Source organism: Phacochoerus africanus, chromosome 8, assembly GCF_016906955.1.
Source record: "Phacochoerus africanus isolate WHEZ1 chromosome 8, ROS_Pafr_v1, whole genome shotgun sequence".
NCBI classification, from domain to species: domain Eukaryota; kingdom Metazoa; phylum Chordata; class Mammalia; order Artiodactyla; family Suidae; genus Phacochoerus; species Phacochoerus africanus.
Genome location: NC_062551.1, coordinates 54628272 through 54648051, shown reverse-complemented (window position 1 = coordinate 54648051; position 19780 = coordinate 54628272). Strand labels below are relative to the sequence as shown.

The 19780-nt window shown below is 58.9% G+C and overlaps 1 protein-coding gene across 1 annotated transcript in view; it reads right to left on the bottom strand.

Annotated features, from left to right (window-relative positions):
• PRR12 (proline rich 12) overlaps nucleotides 1-19516 on the bottom strand; it is a 30904-nt gene extending 11388 nt beyond the window's left edge. Inside the window, 9 exon segments of the mRNA XM_047790075.1 lie at nucleotides 282-415; nucleotides 626-742; nucleotides 8557-9014; nucleotides 11820-12486; nucleotides 12950-15709; nucleotides 15711-16264; nucleotides 16349-16510; nucleotides 17612-17724; nucleotides 19206-19516. Coding sequence (XP_047646031.1) covers nucleotides 282-415; nucleotides 626-742; nucleotides 8557-9014; nucleotides 11820-12486; nucleotides 12950-15709; nucleotides 15711-16264; nucleotides 16349-16510; nucleotides 17612-17724; nucleotides 19206-19291 — 5051 coding nt within the window. The 5' untranslated portion in view covers nucleotides 19292-19516.
• Between the last annotated feature and the right edge of the window lie 264 nt (nucleotides 19517-19780).

Genomic DNA, 19780 nt, shown 5'->3' with positions numbered 1-19780 from the left:
ATATGTAGGTTCCCAGGCTAGGGGTCTGATCGGAGCCACAGCTACCAGCCTACACCGCAGCCACAGCCACACCAGATCCTTAACCCACTGAGCAAGGGCAGGGATCAAACCCACAACCTCATGGTTTCTAGTTGGATTCGTTTCCGCTGCGCCACAACAGGAACTCCCATTATGCACTTCAAAATGGTTAGTTTTATGTTATGCAAATTTCCTTGCACGTTTCATCCCCTTGCCTGCTGGCCCTGCCCACCCCATTGCTCCCCCAGCCCCATGGATGGTACCTGACGGGCACCGGTGACCGGTGCCAGGGTTTCCGAGCACAGACCCTCACGTAATCCTTCTTGTTGACGTTTTCCAGGAACTTGACATAAAGGCGCTGGTACCGGTTCTTTGCATCCCCAAAATACCCCAAATACTGGGGGGGAAGGAGCACGTGAGAAACACCTCCATCTGCCCCAGCCCGGCAGCCCAATACCCAGGATCCCCACTGCCCTGGGCCAGCATGGCAGCCCCCCGGGACCCGGGGTGAATCAGAGCCCGGTGTGAGGGGGACCCCAGCTTCCATGCTCCCGCCCTGGGCACCCCCGCCCCCACCCCGCGTCCTCGCCCCCCTCTGCAGGCTCACATTACTGGTGGCACAAAATTGCCGCTGCCCGTCCTTGATCTCTGGAGTGAATTTCTGCAGCAGCGCCTTCTGGACTCGCCAGATGGGTGGGGGCTCCCGTCCCGTCTGCAGCGCCAGCTGAGGAGGGAAGAGCAAGGCAGGCAAGGTCAGCCTCTGTTCCTGCCCTTCCCAACCCAATTCCTGGCCCTCGTCCTCCCTCTACACCCCCTTAGAGAAAAGGCATCGTCCTCAATAAGCATCAAGGAGCAGCCAGCGGACAGATAACTTCTGGCCTCCTGATGTTCCCGGGGGAAGCGGCTCAAGTCTGGCCCCGCCTTCCTACAACAGGCCAAAGACAGAGCTTCCGTGACTTACCGGGGGTGGGGGGTGGTCCCCACCCCGATTACAACCTATCGTAAGTTGAAAAGCATCTTAAGTCAAAAACTGAATGCACCTAACCTCCCAAACATCACAGCCCCGCCAACCTTCAATGTGCTCACAACGCCTTAGCCTGCAGTTGGGCAAACTCACCTCAACACAAAGCCTATGTTGTAAAGGGGGGGGGGGGGGTAGTTCCCGTCGTGGCACAGTGGTTAATGAATCCGACTAGGAACCATGAGGTTGCGGGTTCGATCCCTGGCCTCACTCAGTGGGTTAAGGATCCCACACTGCCGTGAGCTGTGGTGTAGGTTGCAGACGCGGCTCGGATCCCGCGTTGCTGTGGCTCTGGCATAAGCCGGCGGCTACAGCTCAGATTCGACCCCTAGGCCTGGGAACCTCCATATGCCGAGGGAGCGGCCCTAGAAATCACAAAAAAAGAAAAAAAAGAAAAAAAAAACTCAAAGTACAGTCTCCATACTCAGTGTGTATAGCTTCTGCGTGGCCATCAAGTTGAAAAATCCTACACTGACCCACAGGGACCATCTATATGCTCAAATCAGGCCATTCATTCTGGGCTACCAGGTTGTTTTGTGGGGCTTTCTTGGCTGCCCCCACAGCATACAGAAATTCCCGGGGAAGGGGACTGAACCCCCACCATAGCAATGACCTGAGCCACTGCAGTGACACCACCAGATCCTTAACCCCCTGGTTCTCAGGTTTTAGTTGTTACATCTTTATAGTGTGATGGTACCTGACATCCTCATGACTCATAAAAATGACAAAATCTGGGAGTTGCCTTGTGGCAGGGCGGGTTAAGTATCCGGCTTATCACTGCAGCAGCTCAGATCGATCCCTGGCCAGGGAACTTCCACATGCCATAGGCATAGCCAAAAAAACTAAATCTGAGCACCCACAGCACTGTCAATCAACGATACTTAAAAAAAACAAGTCACCAGATTGATAAACGGAAAATACGGACTTTGGCTCACGTGTGTAACATAAAAGTTGTTTGTGAACTTTCTGCGTATTTGCTAAAAAGTACTGGTGAAAGAAACACATCTCTGCCTCTTGTAAAATGCCTAAACAACATTAATCCTTATTTATTTACTTACTTGTGTATTTATTTTTTAGGGCCGCACCTGCGGCATATGGAGGTTCCCAGGCTGGGGGTTGAATCAGAGCTGCAGCTGCCAGCCTACCCCACAGCCACAGCAACACGGGATCTGAGCCGCATCTTCGACCCACACCCCAGCTCACGGCAACGCCAGATCCTTAACCCACTGAGCAAGGCAAGGGATTGAAACTGTATCCTCACAGACACTGTTAGGTTCTTAACCCACTGAGCTACAACAGGAACTCCAGGCAACATCCATTCTAACAGAGAAGTAAAACCTTGCTCCTAAAGCGAAAAAAATCCGAGCACCCACCTACCCAGCATCTTCTGGATGTGGGGTTAGGCCCCAGCCCCACTGTATAGTGGTGAACAAGAGCCACAAAGCCTTTTTTGGGAGGGGGGGGTCTTCATTACAGAGATAATAAGACAGACAAGCAAATGAAACAGGGCGATGCTGAGGCTTGTGCTAAGAATAAACAGGTTGACGGGTTACCTGAGAGCACTGATTTTTGTCAGCCTGTCCAGGACACAGTGACAGAAAGGCTCCCCCCAGCTCCACTTCCCCTGGCACACTCAGATCCCCAGCCCAAGGCCTGTGTGGCCCCAGCTGGGCAAAGGGAACCCGGGTGTGTCGCATCCAGCATGTGCCATCAGGGAGTGAGGAGAGTAGCAGGGGAGCCAGATGCAGACCCAAAAATGTAACAGCTCATGTCGAAAGGTACTGACAGGTACCCTAGGAGCCTAGGAGGAGGAGGACTCTGAACTCGATCTGAATCTGAGAAAAACGCTTCCTCGAAGAAGGGAGTTCTGGGAAGACTGAGTCTCCTATGAGGGGCTAGGTGAGGGCTAGGAGCCGGCAGGTAAAGTGTGTGACAGCTGTGGCACGGGTAAGAAAAGCATCAGAACATACCGGGAAATGTGTCCTGGGCTTCGTGCTAGCCCAGAGAGGAAGGAGGGCCAAGCCCTCGCATTCAAAAGAATCCACAGTCAAGTGACAAAGAGGATTCAGGTGTAACTCCGATGGATTAATCATGGCTGCCCTGACACTAGGCTCGGCAGCTGTAAGTGCTGGGATCAATTAGTGATGTCTGCCCCTGGCAGCAGCTGGTGCCCTGAAGCCCAAGGGCCAGGTTCTGGGTAGCTACTCTTGGTTTCCTGTCAATTGCTTTCACGTCCACGATTTTTCACATCCCTCAGATCAATCCAGGGAACACCTAGGAGGAGTTACAACAACCTGATGAAAATGAGGTCCGGAAAGGTTCTTGGCTTAAGTCTCACTGCACAAGAGTGAGGCAGGATGAGACAAGGATACAGGCGTACCGAGCCCAAGTGCTTTCCTCCAGGACCCCACCGTTCTCGGTCCTCCCTCCTGGCTCCTCAGAGAGCCAGGTCAGAGGCATGAGGATTAAAAAGTCCTTTTCAGGTCCTTTTAGGGACTCACAGTTCCTTTAAGTCCTGCCCTGCTCTGAAAGCTTCCAGCGCCCCCAGTGCAGATCCTACAGCTTGGCACAGATATTTGGCCTCAGGTTCCTTCCTCCCTCCCCTGCCCGGCAGGCCACCCAAACCCACAAAGCTCAGGACACAAGCCCCACTTGCTGAATTCCAGGTTTCTGCAAATGCAGAGCTGCCCACCCCCCACTAGGGGTGTCGTTTTCCCTCTCAATATGGAAATAATATTCCCTGTTCCAAGTTTTTGAAAAATCCACCAGAGGACGCTCTCCCTATTTCTGCCCATGGCCTATCTTCCTCCTCTAATGAATCAGCTCGTTCTCTAGCTGGACTCGGGGCCCCTGGGCTCACCACATCCCAATAAAGCTTGGCTTCTTTCCCAAAACCACTCTTCCTCCCAGGATCCCGCCATCCCCGCCCTGGTCATCAGCCCCTGGCATCATCAGCCTTGCCTGCTCCCCAACCAGAGTCAGTTAGTCCCAAAGCCACGTCCTTCCTGCCTCTCCTCTTGTCAATCATATACGGATCACACCCACTTCCCTTTAGTAGGGAAGTTGCCTGACCCTATTCAGTAGACGCCACCAGTGATTGGAGGAGACCTGACAAGGGGCAGCCCATCGACAGGCATATCACAAACCCCACCTTGACCCCAAATGATGTGCTGGACCAATCAGATTCTCTCCTGGGAATCTGAACTATAACAAGTTGAGGCAAGGGCGGTAAGGAGCAGGATGTGAGTAAGTGAGCTAGAAGCGCCCAGCCTGGTGTTAAGAAGAAAGCTGGGGACTCAGACACAGAGGAGTCAGTGTCACAGAAGTCAGGCAGTGGACAGACTGCCATCCGGACTGCACACCTCCCCAGCCACCGCCAGACCACCCAGGACAGATTCTCAAGCAGGCACCCAGGGATCTCACCCCAGGATGATCTGGGCCCTGCCTACCTTCCCAGCCTTGGAGCTCACTGTCCAGCCGCTCAACCCCTTGCACCCCTACACATCACAAATATACATGCCTCACCACAGGGCCTTTGCACAGACTGCTCTCTCTGCCTGGACCACCCTCCCCACATTTTTCTCCATCCAGCAGACGCTTCAATGCTCAGTTTGCATTCTGCTAAATCTTCAACATCTCCAAGAACTGAGAATTAATATTATCACTCCCCTTTGGGGGGAGCTGAGGCAGAGAGAGCACTAACCCTATACTGTCCGATTCAGCAGCTCCTCCCGGACCCGTGGCTCTGTGCACTTGAAATGCAGCTCATTGAGTCCACAGAGTGTAAAGACACGCTGGATTTCAAAGGCTTGGTGAGCAAGGAGGAACGTAAAACATCGCATTAACTTTTTCTACACTGACCACATGCTGAAATAATCCTTTAGATAAGCTAGGTTCGAGAGAATACATCCCTACTGCTAATCTCATCTTTAAACTTTCTTAAAAATGTAGATATGAGACAGTTTCAAATGACATCCATGGCTCATATGATATTTCTATATCATATCATATTCATATGATATTTCTATATCATATCATATTCATATGATATTTCTATTAGACTGCCATTGTTCTATGACAAATTATAGCCTGTGGGGCACCCCCCCCCCGCTTTTTTAAAAGGTGGCTCTTTCAGCACATGGAAGTTCCTGGGCTAGGGGTAAAATTGGAGCTACAGCTGCCCACCACCACCCCAGCCACCGCAACATTGGATCAAGCTGCATCTGTGATCTACATTGCAGCTCGAGGCAACATGGGATCCCTAAGCCACTGAGCGAGGCCAGGGATGTAACCCGTATCCTCATGGACACTATGTCGGGTTCTTAACCCACTGAGCCACAATGGGAACTCCCTGTGGCCCATTTTTTTTATAGATCTTTGAGCTAAGAAAGGTTTCTACATTTTTAAAGGATTGTGAAAAAGAAAAACGAAACAAAACAAATCCAAGAATATGTGGCAGAAACCCTAAGTAGCTTGCAAAGCCTGAAATATTCACCCTCTGGCTCTTTACAAAAATACGTTTGCCAAGCTGTGCACTAGAGATTTGCTCTGGGCCACAGAGACGAGTAACAGCTGCAAAGTTCATAGGGCACCTTCAGGGTCACCTACCATCAGTGTCACCGCCAGTGTCAGAGCACTAGCCGTCGAGCCTGAGTCCTCCAATTGCATGAAGGGGACATCAGCTCCGTTTTACAGCTGAGAAAACTGAGGCTCAGCTCTAGTTCGGAAGTGCCAGAGAGTCAAGTCAGTCAGGTTAATGGCAAAGCTGAGCTCCTAAAAACCACGCCATCGGCCTGCCCTGAACGAGTCCCCCTCTGCACGCGTGGCTCGATCCTGGGGCTGTCAGTCCCCCATCCCAACACACGCTCCTGTTGTATTTTAAGCATCTGAGACCTGGACTGGCCCCTTCCCCTGCCCCGTGCCAGTGGGGAGGGGGTATCCAATGGCCCCGGCTCCAATCCCAGCTTGGCACCCGCCAACCCAGTGATTCTCTCTCTCTGGACGTGAACTTCGCCCTCTGGAGATTGGGAAAGCTCACGGTCTCTGCCCCAGAGCCCTGTCCATCTGGGCGGTGCTGGGCGCCCAGTAGCAGCATCCATCGATGCTGGACAGAACATACACAGCGTGGAATTCCCTGGTGAACTAGCCCTTAGGACTCAGTGCGTTCACCGCCGTGGCCTGCGTTCACGCTCTAGCTGGGAACTGAGATTCCACATCAAGATGCTGCATACCACGGCCAAAAAAATAACTAAAATAAAGAATACACAGAGAGGAGTGCAGCTGACTCTGGTGCAGAGAATTTGAGCTCCTAAGGCCAGCGGAACTGGGTCCAGGTCCCAAGCTGTGGAAGCCAGAGAAGGCGACCTTAGCCTCTGAGCCTCAGTCTCCCACCTTGTAAAAGGGAGAAAATAATCCCTCTAAAGGAAGGAGATTACATGAAGTTCCCATCCATGAGGTTGTGGGTTCGATCCCTGGCCTCGTTCAGTGGGTTAAGGATCTGTGCCAGGAGCTGTGGTGTAGGTCGTAGACATGGCTCACATCTGATCACTGGCCTGGGAACTCCACATGCCACGGGGTGGCCAAAAGAAAAAAAAAAAGAAAGAAAAGACATCACGGAGATAAAATTTAGGAGTTCTCTTGTGGCGCAGCGGGTTAAGAATCCAACTACAGTGGCGTGGGTCACTATGGAGGTGCGGATTGGATCCCTGGCCTGGCACTGTGGGTTAAAGGATCTGGTGTTGCCAAAGCTGCGGCCTGGACTCAATCCCTGGTCCAGGAACTTGCATATATCATGGACAGGGCCATTAAAAAAACAAACAAACAAACAAAAAACCCTATATGTAGTGAATTAAGTGAATTGCTTTGCTATACGGCAGAAATTAACATAACACTGTAAATCAACTATACTTCAATTCGAAAAATAACACTTAAGGAGTTCCCATCGTGGCTCATCAGAAACGAACCTGACTAGCATCCATGAGGGCGGGGGGCAGAACCGTGCGGGGAAAGGAAGTAGGATCAACCAGGAGGTGATGACAGTGGAAACTGAGTGATGGGTACCCAGAGTCCCATTATCCTATCTGCTCTACTTTTTCCACAATAAAAACAGCTTGAAAATAATATAGGAAAAAACATACGCAGATCATGTCAAGACTCACTTGATAACAAAGTTGTTATCCTTATAATTAATTTCACCCTACCATTTCTCTAACTGTAACTTAGAAGAAACAACCAGGAGTTCCCGTCGTGGCGCAGTGGATTCCAACTAGGAACCATGAGGTTGCGGGTTCGGTCCCTGCCCTTGCTCAGTGGGTTAACGGTCCGGTGTTGCCGTGAGCTGTGGTGTAGGTTGCAGACGCGGCTCGGATCCCACGTTGCTGTGGCTCTGGCGTAGGCTGGTGGTTACAGCTCCGATTCAACCCCTAGCCTGGGAACCTCCATATGCCGTGGGAGCGGCCCAAGAAATAGCAACAGCAACAACAACAACAATAACAACAACAACAAAAAAGACAAAAAAAAAAAGAAGAAACAACCAAACAGCCAAGATGAAACTGCACACCTTAACAGGCATCCAGGACCAAGGATGGTCCCTGCCCTGTCAATACTCAGTGACAGGGACTAACACAAAAACGGCCTTAGCCTTTGGGGTCACCATCAGGGTGCCAATGGCTTGCTGACCTACCCAGTACGCCCTCCACCTCCTGCCCGACGAGACACACTGCCCTGGCATCCGATGTCACCCACCCTTGCCAAGCACTTATGTGAATCCTCTGCCCAATTCCTCCTGCCCGATGAACAAAGCACAGCAGAGATCAGTACACCTTTAACAGGCCAGACAAGAAACATTTTTGGCTTGGTGGCTCAGTTAGGCTCTGATGAAACCACCCTGCCCTGCCATTGCCATTGGGAAAAGCGGCCACTGATGAGAGGAAAAGGAACGGGCAGGGCTATGTCTCCATAAAACTTTATTCATAAACACGGGCAGCAGGGCCAGATTTGGCCCAGTGAGGCCATATGCGGCCCACCCGTGTGTGAAGAGTACCTGGACACGGTGTATGGACTGCAGAACATGTGTGTAAGATGTGGTCTGACAGAAGCATTCCCCAGCCACCGGCTAGGCCATTTACAAGCTACCCGCGAGCATTTTCACAAGTCTCTCGCTTCTCAATGCCCGCGTCCAGCGAGTCCGAGTGGTCTAGAAAGCAACACTTGGCTTGTGTTAGAAGCTCCCTAAGATCAGGCCCTCAGCTGCTTTGTCCCTCCGTATAACCTGAGCACCCACAGCAGAATAATCTGTAAGAAACGTGGATCCTTTTACGGTGCTTAGAGGGAGCACACACCCACCCATCCACCCACACATACCCCCACAGCCGGAGTCCCCCGCACTGGTGCAGCGGCCACCTCTCTCAGCCCCATCCGCTGCTCAGCCCAGGAGCTGCCAGGCTCAGCCATCGCTCTACCTCCGGGCCCTGGCCTGTCGTCCAGCACCTGCTCCACGAAGACGCCACGCGACTCACCTTGAGGGAAGGGATGTCCTCGGCGCGGATGACGAACTCGTCCCGCTCCCGGAAGATGCCCTCCCCGCCGCTCTCGCCGGCCTCCTCGTCCGTCTCCCCGCACACGGCTGCGGTCTCCTGCTTCTTGGCCAGGTGCAGGGGCCGGGCGTCAGGCGGCTCCGAGTCGTCGGGGGACGGGGCGGCCGGCTCCTCAGGTGGGGGGGCGGCAGCGGCGGGGGGCGGCGGGGCGGGCGGTGAGGGCAGGGCCGGCGGCACCGGCGCAGGGGCAGGCGCGGGGGGAGGAGGAGGAGGAGGCGGCGGCGGCGGCAGAGGCGGCGGCGGCAGAGGCGGTGGCGGCGAGCTGGGTGCGGGGGCCACCAGGGGCGGTGGCGAGGGCAGCGCTGGAGGTGGGGGCGGTGGCTGGGGCGTTGGGACGGGGGGTGGCGAGGGCGGGGGCTTCTCCTCCAGCAGCGGGGGCTCTGGCGGGAGAGACGGGGGTCAAGGCCGGACATCAGGACTGCCACTGCCCTCGCCTCCCACCCCCACTAGTCCTGGCATCAAAGCTTCAACCTGCTGACCGTCAGAGGCTGCGGATCTGCTGCCAGTGTGCCGTTCCCCGGGATCCGAAACAGCCCTCTTCCTGCCCTGCACCTACATCCCTCCTGATTGACCTGAGCTACCACCCGCCTCGGCACAGACCCTCACCATCCCCACCTTTTTTTTTTTTTGTCTTTTCTTTTTAGGGCCACACCCCCAAGTTCCCCGTCAAATCGTCAAATCGGAGCTACAGCCGCCAGCCTACACCACAGCCACAGCCACATGGGATCCAAGCCGCTTCTGCGACCTACAGCACAGCTCACAGCAACGCTGGATCCTTAACCCACTGAGCAAGGCCAGAGATCGAACCCTCATCCTCACGGATCCTAATTGAGTTTGTTAACTAATGAGCCACGACGGGAACTCCTGGTGGGTTTTTCATGGGGGGGGGGTTGTTTTGTTTTTCCTTTTTGGCCATACCCAGGCCAGGTACGGAACCCATGCCACAGCAGTGACGATGCATGCTGAGCCACCAGGGAACTCCAACCAGCCACAGTAAAGCCAGATCTGAGCCACATCTGTGACCTATGCCACAGCTCATGGCAATGCTGGATCCCTAACCCACTGAGCAAGGCCAGGGATCAAACCCGCAACCTCATGGTTCCTAGTCGGATTCATTTTCCCTGCGCCATGGCAGGAACTCGCTCTGCTTTTTTTTCCTTTTTTGGCCCCCCCATGGCTATGGAGTTCCCGTGCCGCGGATCAGATGCGAGCCACAGTGGTGACCCAAGACACAGCTGAACCTGCATCTCAATGCTCCCAGGACACAGCGGATCCCACTGTGCCACAGCAGGAACTCCTCCATCTCTACTTTTCCTTTCTCTTCTGTTGCCCTTCCCTCTCCTTCAGAGCTCCTGGCTGAGCCTGCTCACCTGACCTATCCCCAGACACCTATGAGAAGCCCATGTCCCTCTATCTTCTCTCTCCAACATCCGAACAAACCCTCCTCCACAGACATGCTGATCTGCTCCTCCCCAATCTCCCAGCCCCCAAGACCCCCCCAACCCCCGTCTCTCACTGCAGTTCTGCATCCCGACACCATTGCTCAGTGTCCCCACCGCCACAGGCAGGAGGCCTCTCCAATTCCACCAAACCCCGCCCTCAGCCCATCCCTACGCGGCTCCTGGCCCTGCTTTGCCCTGGCCCTGCTTTGCCGTGCCACCTCATTCCTAAATACCACCCGCCACCCTAGCACCTCTTTTCTTGTCCCTCCCCGAGCCAACGGACCCCCACCCCTTACTGCCACTCAGCTCCCCAGGCGCCCTTCCGCCGCATCCCAGTTCCCTCCCTGAGACCTCGTCCCAGCGCCAGCTCTTCCGAGCCCCTGAAACGCTGCCATCCCTAATGCCCGTTTTAGTCCCAAAACATTTTTGTGGCCTCAGAGCCCCAGCCTGGCTCTTGCCCTCCGTTCCATCACTCCCTCTGCGCCTCTGCCCGCTCTTCTGCTCAGAGGTCTCAGCCTCTTCCATCCAGGCCTCCCCTGTCCTTTTCTCGGCCCGCTCTCCATTCCCGGAATCACCCGCACCTTCTGGCTAACTCCCCATCAGACACTGCCACCCCCTCCACACCCCACCCCCGGCAACTCCTTGAAATCTCCTGACTCCTAAAGCTGCTTTGTCTCCAGCCTTGGGTCCTTAGCTGTGAGCTTTGCTGAGCCGTCCAAGGCTCCCTCCCTGCGATGCTGTCTCCTGTGATAGGAGAGCCCGGGTCCTCTGCTTAGAAGCCTCCAGCGCCTCCCATCTTTGCTCTGATGCTCCCCATCAGCATCTCACGTTCTCACTCCCCGTTTCCCGCCTTTCCACAGCCTTCCAGGAGCCTTCTCCATTCCTTAAGACTCCTCTGAGCTCCCAAGGCCCCTCATTAACTGCTCCAAACCCCACCTCTGTTCCCCCCATCACACCCCTTAAATTTTGTCCAACGCCTCCCCTAGGACAGAACACCACCCAGACCTGACGTAACCCCCAGCCTTTCCCTATGCCTCCCCCACCCCGAGATCTGACGAATCAATGGATTTTCTTTAAACAACCCTTCGCAAATCTCTCTCTGTCCCCAGCCTGTCTTCTGTCCCTGACCACACGTCCCTAACTCCTAAAGCTCCTTTCAGGTCCTATGTCCCCTACCAGTTTCTGTTTCTGTTTTTGGCTTTTTATCTTTTCAGAGCTGCACCCAGGGCACATGGATGTTCCCAGGCTAGGAGTCGAATCGGAGCCACAGCTGCTGCTCTACGCCACGGCCACGCCAGATCTGCGCCACATCTGTGAACAAGGTCACAGCTTGTGGCAAGGCCGGGTGCTTAACCCATTGGGCGAGGCCAGGGATCGAATGTGCATCCTCATGCAGACTAGCTGGGCTCTTCACCCATTGAGCCACAATGCCCTCCCACCCCCAGTTTTAAAAGCTCTCTCGGACCCTGCCCCCGACCTGTGCCCATCACTTCTACCCTGCCCTATTCCCCAGAATTCTCCAGCGCCCACTTTGGGGCCTCTGTGAGTCCCCTTAGCACCTGTGCGCAGCTCAGGAAAAGATGCCCCTTTTCCAAAACGTTTGTGCTGAAGTAGGAAGTTACTCCCATAACCATGTCAGTCTACACCACCTGCAGCGCGGTATGCCATCTACACAACCACACCTGGCAACCCGGCCTTCGGGAACCCCCTACCCTGCCCCCAGACTGTCTTCCCAGCGCTCACCAGGCGTGCCATTGCTGCTGGCACTGGGGAGCCCCGGGAGAGGGGGTGGCCCGGGGACAGCAGCCTCTGCAGCCAAGGGGGGCCCATCCGGCGTGGAGGTGTCCTTCGGCCCGGCCAGGGGTGGGTCATCGAGGGCGGAGATGGCCGACGAGATGCTCTCCTGCAGGTCCCGGTTCTTGGCGACAGAGTCCTCCTCATCCGAGGAGAAGGAGGGCAGCGTCTCAAGGTTCCGCTTCAGCTCCTCATCCAGCCGCTTGCAGGGTGAAGGGCAGCCGAGCCCCAGCCCCTCACTCTCGGCGGCCTCCAGCGCGCCCCCCAGGCCGAAGGCGCCGGTGGGCGGGGGGTGCGGCACGGCAGGCGCGCTGGGGGGCTGGGGCTGCAGGCCCCGGGCCGGCACGGAGGGCGGCACGCTCTTGGGGGGGCTGAGGGGGGGCGTCAGGCCGGCCTGGTAGAGGGGTGGGTGGCGTTTGCCTGACTTGAGAAAGTCCAGGAACGAGGCCATGAAGCCGGACTTCATCTCGGGCTGCTTCTCCTCCACCTCCTTGATCTTGGCCTCGATCTTCTCCCGCGTGAGGCTGGAGTCCAGGCTGTTGGGGTCGGCTCCCGACACGGCCTCGCCTGAGGAGGCTCCCAGACCCTCGCCGGCCTTGGGCACAGACAGCTTGATCTAGATATGGGGGCGGTGGGGAGTCAGGGCCCACGAGGCCGGGGCCCCAAGTCTCCCTCCGCCCTCAGACCCAGGAGTCTGGGGCCCCCCCTCCCCACGCAAGAAGCTCAAGTTCTCAGAACCTCAACCTAGAGATTCCTAGACTCCAAACCCATAGACCCCCCCCCCCCCGATTCTAGAATCACAGGGCTAGAGGTTCCCCCCCATTCCCTGACCCTTCTCCCACAAGTACCAGGGGCCCACGAGACCCCTGATCAAGAATCCTGTAGGATCCAGACGCTAAGAACAGCAAGCTTTAACCCCCGGCCTCCCTCTATGCCCAAGACTGTCAATTCTCAGATCTTTCCAACAGCGGATGCCTGGGATGCCAGCCCGCAGACTCACTTCCTCACAGGTGTTAGAATATAAACCACGACCCCTGTGATCCCCAACCCTCCGGCCTCTGGGTCCCAGGTCCTCTCACCTTCAGCGGCTTCAGGGGCTCCAGCCGAGTGCCCCCTGCCTCCTCGGCCTTCCTGCCCCGGCCCCGGCCCCGGCCCCGGGGTTTCTTGGCGCCATCAGTCGGTGTGGAAGCCAAGGCTGGCCCAGCCGTGGCGGGCCCCTCCAGTGGGCGAATCCGGGGTCTCCCCCGGGGCCGGGGCGGCCCATCACGCTTGGCCTTGGTGGGCTTGCGGCCACGGCGCCGGGGACCGTCTGGGCCCGGGTTGGGTGGGCAGAAATCGATGTCGCCCAGGGGTGACAGAGCCGGGCGGGAGCGGCAGCTGGACACCAGGTCTGGCAGGCGCCGGGGGTTGAGGCGGATGTCGGCCGGCACGTCGGCCTTGTCCTCGTCCGCCTCGAACTCGTACTCCTGGGCATAGAGCTTCTTGGGCGTCTGGAAGGGTGGGTCGCGGCGCCGCAGCAGGTGGAAGGAGGATGTCTTGAGCAGCTTCTTTGGCTTGGTGGAGCAGAAGATGGGCGAGGTCAGGCCTCCCTTGGGCTCCGAGGCAGGTGGGGGCGGCGGCGGAGGGGGAGGCGGGGGCGGCGGGGCCGTCTGGTGTGGCCCACTCTGGATCAGCCCCAGAGGCTCAGCGTTGACTGTGGAGGGCAGCTCAGGCGGCTTGCTGGGGTCCAGGCCCAGGCCCGGCGTCTCAGGACCAGCTCCAGACGCCCGACTAGAGCAGTAAGGCCCGTAGGGATCATAGGCGGGGGGGCCCGGGGGCGGCCCGGCCCCCGCCTTGGGGTCGCCCTCGTCCTCGGGCGGCCCGGCCTTGCCATAGTCGTCGGCGGGCCCCCCGCCAAACATCTCCTCCATGGTGGGGAAGAAGCTGCGCTCCTCGTCTTGGAGCAAAGAGTCAGGGAAGCAGATGGAGGTGAGGGGCACAAAGCGGGGGGCCTTGGTGCCCTGCGGGCTGGGGCTGCGGTAGGCCCCCGAGGGATCCTTGCCCTCGGCAGTAGGTGGGCCCACGCCAGTGTCACCAGGCCCGGGGGGCAGCGGCTCCAGGGCCCCGAGCAATTCCTGCATGGCACCGGGCGGCTCCAGGCTCTCCTCGGGTCGCAGGCGGGGGCTGGGGGCACCCGGCTCCAGGCCGTGGCTGCGGAGGTGGGCCTCCAGCTGGAGGGGCATGGGTGGGGGCGGTGGGGGGGGCGGTGGCGGCCCGTCTCGGCCAGCCGGCTCCAGGAGGTGGACGCCAACTTTGGGAGCACTGGAAGAGGGGCTGGGCGCGTGGCTGAGGACCGAGGGGAGCAGCTGGGGAGGAGGGGGAGGCAGCACCAGTGGCAGGTCAGGGCCCCCCGCCTCTAGGAGGAGGCCGTGGGGGGTGGGCTGGGCAGACTGGGCCGTGGGGGGTGGGGGTGGGGGTGGGGGGCTCTTTTGGAGGAAGGCCCCCAACTCCTTGGCACCTGCCCCATAGTGGACAACGGAGGTGGCCAGCCCCTCGGGGGTCTCCCCACCCCGTTCTGGCCCTTTCTTCTTCTCCTTCAGCCTCCCCAGGCCCAGCTCCAGCGCCGCCGTGGCACCCTCGTCAAGGCTGGCGCTGGTACGGATGACGCTCTGCAGATGGTACCTCTGGGGGTCTTCCTTGGCCAGCTCGTAGGGTGTGCCCGGGGGACCCCCAGCCCCGCTGCTCCCTCCAAGTCCCTTGGAGGCATCCGCCGCCCCGTCTTCGCCCACCAGGCCGTCTGCCCCTGAGGTCCGCGGGGGGCTGGGCGCCTGCAGGAGGTGCTGGATGAGGAATTCTTCATCCTCCGTGCGCTCGGCGGGAGGCCCGCCAGGGCCCGCCAGCAGCTCCGAGCCGTCCCCCTTGCCCTTGTAGCCACCTGCTCCGGCTGCATAGCTGCCGGCTCCCGGGGGTGCCAGGAACGGGGCTGAGGCAAGGACAGAGCTCAGGTATTTGCCAGGGGCTCCTGGAGAGCCGACGCCAGGAGGGCGGCCGGGGGCAGGAGGGGACTGCAGAGGGCGGATGATGTGAGACGGGCTGGCCTCTCCTCCGCCCCCCAGGGAGCTGGGCCCCCAACCACCTCCGTGGCCCGAGAGTGCCGGGGAATGGCCGGTACTATAGCTCAGCGAGGGGCTGGCGGTGGGAAGCCCCTGCGAGTGAGCGGCTGGCCCTGGGTAGGGCTCCCCCTGCACCCCATACAGCTGCCCCTGCAGCTGGTCTGGGGAATAACTCTGACACGTGGCTAGGCCAGGAGGTGGGGGGCCATTGGGGGGCTGTTGGGGCCCCCCCGAGTAGCTAGGGCCTTTGCTCAAGTCCTGGGCTTGACCCCCTCCAAACCCCTGCCCATAGGCCTGGGGTCCTAGAAGCCCTTGGGGCTGACCCGGGGAATAGGCCTGGCCTCCAGCCCCACCAGCCCCAGAGGCCTTCCCAGTGGCATAGGCTGCTGCTGGCCCACCCAGACTCTGGCATTTGGGCGTGGCAGTCGAACGGGGTGGTGGGGGCCTGTTGGCACCGCCCGCAGCTGCCCCATAACCACTTTTGCCGGTCTTGTAACCAGGAGACTGAATGATGGGGCGGTAACCTCCACCGCCACCCCCCGCCCCACCTCCGCCAGCTGCCTCGGGGCCTGCGGCCCGGCCCGAAGCCCCAGCCGTGGCTCCACTGGGCCCAGCCTTGCTAGGCTCTCCAGCGCCTGGGGAGGGCTCCCCACCACCCAGGGGGCTGCAGGCCAGGTTGGCCCGGTGGCCCATGGAGGGGTAGCTGCCTCCGCAGCTCAGGTAGTGCTGGAGGGCGTGGGCTGGTGGTCGGGGGCGGCGGGGGCTGGGCACTGGCTGGCCGCTGGTAGTGCTTGATGACGGTGTCCTGGCGGGGCAGGGCCCGCTCGGATGGCGGTGGGCCAGGGGCAGCACCCGAGAAGTTGTAGAGCTGTGGAGAGGATTGCTCGGCGGCGGCGGCGGCAGCAGCGGATGAGGAAGCCAGCAGGTTGAACTGAGTTGGGAGGTGGCGGGGAGGCGGGGGTGGGTCTGGGGGGCCAGGGCGGTAAGGAGGGGTTTGGGCTGGGCCAAGACCAGCGGGCCCCAGGACACCACCCCCCGCCAGGCGCTCAAAGCCTAGCGAGGAGGGCACCGTGGGTGCCTGCGAGGACTTCAGGTGCAGCACGTCATGAGGGGACAGGAGCCCATTAGCTGGGGGACTAAATGGGGGGTCCTGGAGGCTGAGGGACGAGGGCACTGGGAAGGGGCGACTGCCAAAGGAAGCCGGGTGCTGATAGGCCGACAGGGCAGAGGAGGATGGGAAGGTGCTGGAACCCGGCAGGGCGCCTGAGATGAAGAGCTCCGTGGGGCCTGGCGTGTGCATGGCTGGGGATGAGGGAGGAGACCAGAGGTCAGAGCCGAGCACATGCCAGGCCTACCCTGGCCCTCCTGGGCTGGCAACGGGCTTACCTGTCTGCCAGGAAGGACTGCGGAACTGGGAGAGGAGAGAAGAGGCTGAGGGGCCAGGCTGAGGGCCCCGAGACTCCAGGGCCGAGATGAGGTTCATGACGGAGGCGTCGGGCCCTGCTGAGCCTGCGTGATGGAGGCCAGTGTCGAAGAGTCCAGAGAGGCCTGGCAAGGGCAGGGAGGTAAAGTCAGCAAGATGGGGGATAGGGCAGGGTTCAAAGGGAAAAGGAGCAGACCAAAGGCAAGTAGGGTCAGGAGAAGGGGTTGGAGGGAAGGGGCAGATTCAAAGAGAACAAAGCAGGCAGAGACAAGTAGTTAAAGAAACAGTGACCGGGGCAGGGTACGATGAAATCATAAGGGCAGGGAGCCCAGGAGGAGAAAGGGAGACAAAGGAGTAGAAAAATCCAAAAGGGCAGAGTCCTTATGGTCCACGGGAGGCCAAAGGATTTAGGCGATTCTGGCAAGGAAGGGCAAGAGATGGAATGACTGGAGCCACTGGGAAGAAGCAGAGAACAAGGACTCAAAAGTTGTTGAGTCAAAGCGAGAGGGTCCAGATTTTACTTTTTTTCTTTCTTTTTTTGGGGGGGGTGGCGGCATGCAGAAGTTCCTGGGGGAGGGATCAAATCCGAGCCACAGCTGCAACCTGAGCCACAGCAGTGATGCCAGGTCTTTAACCTGCTGGGCCACCAGGGAACTCAAAGGCCCCCCTTTTTTTAGTGGACAAGGATAAAGGGAAAGAGCCAACCAAGAAAATCAAGGACAACACAGACCATTTCCAATCCATCTAGAAAGGAGGGCGGCAGGATCAAGGGAAGGGAACCAATCTGCAGCACCAGAGGAAGGGCCACAGGGGAAGAGTAAGGTGCAGGGCATGTCTAAGGAAATAGGGGGGAGGTCCAAAGAACCGGAGCCAATCAGGAAGGAAGGGAATCAAGAAGAAAGAATGCAGAGACCCAAAAAACCAAGAAGATGGACAAACCCAGAGGGAACGGGTCGGGGTGGGATGGAGAGGCGGAAAAGCCTGGAAGAGAAGGTGGGATTTGGGGGCTGAGAGATCAGGGCCAATTGGAGTGAAAGAGGCGGGACCAGAGCCAGAGCCAGACGAATCCGGCGTGAAATTAAGCAGCCGCCGAACAACCAATCAGAGGAGTAGTGGCAAGGGGCGGGTCAGGACGCAGGGCACAGCCAATTAGGAGGGGTGGAACTTTCAGAGGCCAATCAGCGGCCTCAGAGGGAGGGTCCAGCGGGGCGGGATGGGGGCCGTACCTGCCGGGTGGTGGTTGGTGGCATAGCTTTGCAGTGGGTGGGGGGCCGCGTAGGCCTGGCGGTGTAAGATGTCCGTCTCGGGGTGCGAGGTCCTGGAGCTGCCATAGACCAAGCTGGGGGAAAGGGGGAGACGTTAGGGTATTCTCTCAAGCTGCCCTGGGAGAAGGGAACCCAACAAATCCCACGGGGGGTAAGGAGGAATCTTCCTGAATGAGGGGTAATCCTAAGGCATCTTGGGCCCCACAGGAAAGAATACAAGGGAATCGGGGTCCCCAATTAAAGAGCCATAAAAATGGTCCCCACTCGAGCCCCAGTAAATAGAGCCCAGATAGCTTTACATTTACAAACACATACGCAGGCAGAAGACAGAGGGTGAAGAGTCAGAGAAAGTGCCTTAAGTTGAAAATGTGGACCTCCTTTCACAGCCCCCGCCCCGCAGGTGACATCAGGCCCTGGGGCCAAGCCCAGAGATGCCCCCACTTCTTCAAACACGTGGGAACACAGAGGCCCTGAACCTCAAGGGATGGGAACCGGAGGCAGATTGTTCCCCAAACTGCAGGGATGGGGGTGGGGAGGGGACAGGACTCAGGGAAAGTACCAGGTACAAGTGCCAACATGAACATGGTCCATCCCCCTGGATTGAGGTTCAAATGCAAGGGCCCCTGCGAAGCCAGGTAGGTGTGCAAACCAGTGTCCAACTTACTCGCAGGTAAAGAAAGATACAGAGAGGAGTCCCCTATGGAAAATACTAACACACGTGGGGTCATGTCCCGCCGTGCTGGGAAACCCAGGTGCGGGGGGGGGGGGGCAGGTGAAGAGTGAGGGCGTGACAAATAAACGGCAGGAAAGGGACAGATTCTCAGGCTTGCCAGCTACGCACGCACTGGGCCTCGCTCATACACACAAGCACACACCCGGGAAACATCCGAATCTTCCCATGCAACGGCCCCAATCCACGGCTCAAGAGGTCAAACACTCCACTCCTCGCCATTAACTAGAATTCTCTGTCTTTGGGGGTGGGGGAGTTCAAGGGGGGCGTGTCTCAGATGCCTGAACCCCCCCCTTACGCACGTAGAACCCCAGCTTAGGAAGGGGGCGGGGCCCCATGCCCACTCAGCGCGCGGAATTTCTGGGGGGCCCCCAGAGTAGCGCGGCCTCGCGCAGTCCCGGAACAATAGGACCTGAGGGGGGCGCGCCCCCCCCCAGGTCTGCGTTCTGATTCTCTTTTCCTTCTCACCTTTGCAAGAGCAAAGCCTGGGGCGCAGGGGGGGGAGGGGTCAGCAAGCCAGGAATCCAAGAATGGGGGGAAATCCAGGCCTTGCTTCGCCAGTCCCTCCCACCTTCCCCAAGGCCTTTCCGTCTGAAATTGTTTTGCACCCCCATTTTCCCGTTGCAGCTCTCCCTTTGCATGCCAGAGCTGGCTTTGGCGGAGTTTGCAATTTGCAAACTGGGGCGGCGGCGTTGTTGCAAACCGAGGAAGGCCGCTCCCTTGCAAGCCGGAGGGGAGTTTGCGATGCACGCGTCGCCGGGCGGGCCCGGCCCGCCTGGCCCCCACACCTTGGCCCCTTCCTCCAGGCCACCCTCGGCTCCTTACCTAGCTTTCGCTGACCTCTCGTAACTCCATCCCGCCCCGGCGCCGAGCGGGTCCCCGAAGCCGGCGCTGGGGTAGTTCCTGTCCATGAATTGGCCGCGGTGGAAATTGGGGGGAGGGGGAGGGAGGGAGGGAGGGAGGGGGCGCGCGCGCGCTCTCCTCCGCCGCCGCTCCCTCCGCTGTTGCTTTTTTTTTTTCCTTCTCTCTCTCTCTCTCTCTCTCTCTCTCTCTCTCTCTCTTTTTCTTTGCAGCCGGCGAAGGCCCGGGAAGGCCCCAGGCGGGGGAGGGAGGGGACAGGGGCGGAGGGGCGGGCAGGGAGGGGGTGCAGCCGCCTAGCCAAGGAGGGGGGAAGGGGGGTTCCCCCTGGAGGGAAAGAGGGGGGAGGAGGGACCCCGCTGTCTCCGCCTTTGCCCCGGCGCTTGCAAGAGAGAAGGGGGGACGCGCGCTCAGGAGGGGGCGTCCCGGGCGGCCCCGGGGTGGGTGCGGGCGCTGGGTGCTCGCTCTCTCGCCGCCGCCGCCGCCGCCTCCTCCTCCTCTGCGCTCACGGTGCAGCCATCTTTGCACAAGGCGGCTGGGGG